This window comes from Etheostoma cragini, chromosome 6 (assembly GCF_013103735.1).
Source record: "Etheostoma cragini isolate CJK2018 chromosome 6, CSU_Ecrag_1.0, whole genome shotgun sequence".
NCBI lineage: Eukaryota > Metazoa > Chordata > Actinopteri > Perciformes > Percidae > Etheostoma > Etheostoma cragini.
In genome coordinates this window covers 24,277,274-24,279,996 of record NC_048412.1, presented here as the reverse complement: position 1 = coordinate 24,279,996, position 2,723 = coordinate 24,277,274, and the positions used below count along the sequence as shown (strand labels likewise).

The following is a 2,723-nucleotide window of genomic DNA, read 5'->3' as shown; positions in this document are numbered from 1 at the left end:
TTATTTGCAAATGACAAAATAAAATAAATTAAGGTGCAAAAACCCACAGTGACACAATTTACACGAGTTGGCCTGTAAAGGCCGTAGCAGCACTTGGTGTGATCATAATAGATATACAATATCTACACATTTATCAGACTTTACAGACAGCAGGTGGCCCATGTTCAATACATTGAACTGAATATGGCCTTGTAGAGTCGAATGAAGAACACATGCTCTTGTTTGAATATTAATCAGCATGTTGGAGTCAATAAAAGTTCAGTTTCTGAAGTCACTGCGTGGTGATCAGGGCCACGGCCTCCACATTGACTGGCCGACCGGTTGGTTCTGGGACGGGCTCTGTTTTCTTGCTCGACTGGTCACTTTGTGGGGCTGTTGGGGAGTCGTGGGAGAGCGATGTGAGTCTCCATTGGTCTGAACACAACTGGTCACAGTAAGGGCAGGCGTGCACAGTCTGAGCCCGGACCTGTCCATCAGCAGCCGAAGAATGGACCTGGAGGACTTCCTGAGAAGCAGAGAGCTGGAGGAGGAATGAGCTTCAGTTCTTTGGACGCCGGCAGAGTCAGAGACTGAGCGGGAAAAGCGAGCAGCAAAAGATGCATCTGGTGCTGCTCCAATCCACAGGCCCTTCCCCTCAGGGCCCAGGAACCGAGTGGCTGACTGCAGGCAGGCGGAGAAACCGTCTTGGAAGGAGTTTTTCTGGCCTCCTCCTCCACCACCATCATCACCATCACCACCTCCAGCTCTCGTCTTGTTTCCTTCAGCAGTGTTCTGCAGGAAGACGACTGTGTGCTCGAGTATCTCAGCTTTCTCCACTCTGCGCCGAGTACCTTCCTAGGACAGAAACAAAGAGTCAATACACAGTTCTACAGCCCCTACTAAAAGACCTTTAATCTTCTAGGATGAACCAACTGGCCGCCTGAGTTTTTGTGGACTTTACCTGCCGCTGTAGCAGAAGAGTCTTAAGGCTCTCCAGGCTGCAGTTCATTCTCTCCCTTCGACGTCTCTCCACCTGAGGTTTGAGACTCTGCAAGACAGTAGAGATAATTGAATAAATGATTAAATATTAAAGCTAAAACGGTTTCAGTCTTTTTAACAGTTGGCGAATAGGAGTAATGTGCATCTCAAGAGAGATTTTACAGACAACAGAGCCTGTGAAAGGCTCAAATATTCTGAAATATTTAATGAAAGCATAAATGATACAAATAGCTTACCTTCCTTTGGGCCTTTGCGTCCTCTAAATCCTGAAACAACTTCATGATTAATTTCCAAGAACTGGTCTATTGGTCTTTCAGTCACAGCTGAATGTGACCACTGAGACTTCAGGGACAGGTTTTAAGCCCGAGGTGGGCTTAACTTTAGGCTCCACCCACCACCTCTGGTCCCAGACTTCGTTTTATTTCTGTTTTTACACCATGCTGAAACTACTCCACTCAGTTTTACCAAGTCGTTAATGTTTTTAATGTATTTTATAGCATAGCATTACAAAGTACAACACCTGCTTTGTTGTGACTCGTTTTTGCTGCAAGTTTGACTCTCCAGTTTAACAGTAATTTGGGTTTATAAGTGGAAAGAGGCTTTTAATGTTTAAAACATTTAAATAAAGCTAGAAATTGAAAAGATATTAAAATGGTACGTACATGTGTTTTTAATTTCTACTTCAACTTTGTTCTTAATAATCTATTTTAACACATTTTGACAAGGAAGTAATGCAGACTGAAAGACGACCCTTCCCAAATCTGCGGGCACGTGCTGCTGCCCCGCAGAGTGTGAGTGGCACGCGCCTGTGACAGGTGTTACCAGCTCGTGTGACACATTTTACATATGCAAGGAAATCAACAAGCATTCGCCAAAAACAGCGTGATGCCCAGACAAATGACTGTGGTGGCTTCTCACGGATTTATTATGGACGGAGAAACGAGACATGTCCTCAGGCTGATACTGCAGAAAATATGAAGCATCTACAACAAGGTGAACTGTTTCGGTCTGCGTCAAATCCACTGTATCGTTGGTTGTGCATGAAAAACAAACGAGTCTGCTGAGAATATCCTCTACTTGCCGCGCGTAATATTACCTTTTACGCATGCCTCTGCATATACCTGTGAAATAATAAAATGTAAACAAAATGTCACATTTCATGGTGACATTCTGAGAAGCAACGCGTGGGAACCCGAAAGCGTCTTCTCTCTCAAACACTCTTCATAATGATGTATCGATTCTAACACGTATTAAAGTGTGAATACAGCTCCCTGCCCAATTTTCCCATGAGAGAGGGTTGAAAGACTAACTCTAACATTTGCCAACATTATTAAAGGTTTATCAGTGTGGACAGTCTCCCAAACTCAGTAAGCAAAAGTGAATCAAGTCTGTTGTCTCATCTATATTTTTAAGTACATGTATACATTTTGTCAAATAATACTAGAGTTCTCTATGGACAACCGAGGCGCGCGTGAAGTCCTTCCTCTGTTCCCGTGTGCGTGTGGGAACCTGAGAGTCACCTTCCCTCCAAGCACACTTTGTGAATGAAGTATCGGTTTTAACAGGTAATAAAGAGAGGATGAAGCCTTCTGCTCCACGTTCCCATGATGAGAACGAGCTGGGGGACATCCTCCCACTGTCACACTCATTCAACATTTGTCTGCAATATGCCAAGTCGACTAAAGGCCGTTTGTTTATATATATTTATTGTCATTTGGTCTGGAGAACATGTGACCATTTGCCTC

At 44.0% G+C, this 2,723-nt stretch overlaps 1 protein-coding gene across 2 annotated transcripts in view; it reads right to left on the bottom strand.

Annotated features, from left to right (window-relative positions):
• Positions 1-1,605, bottom strand: part of LOC117945684 (transcription factor HES-2-like) — a 2,123-nt gene extending 518 nt beyond the window's left edge. The window contains exons 1-3 of one of the 2 annotated variants that reach the window (XR_004656863.1): positions 1,215-1,605; positions 941-1,027; positions 44-834 (exon numbers count right to left, since the gene is read on the bottom strand). Coding sequence is in view for 1 of the 2 variants with exons in the window: in XM_034873322.1 (XP_034729213.1) it covers positions 286-834; positions 941-1,027; positions 1,215-1,259 (681 nt within the window). In the remaining variant the exon portion in view is untranslated. Of the gene's footprint in view, positions 1-6; positions 835-940; positions 1,028-1,214 lie in introns of those variants that run through there. The other variant, XM_034873322.1, reaches the window with a different exon arrangement.
• Positions 1,606-2,723: the final 1,118 nt, after the last annotated feature.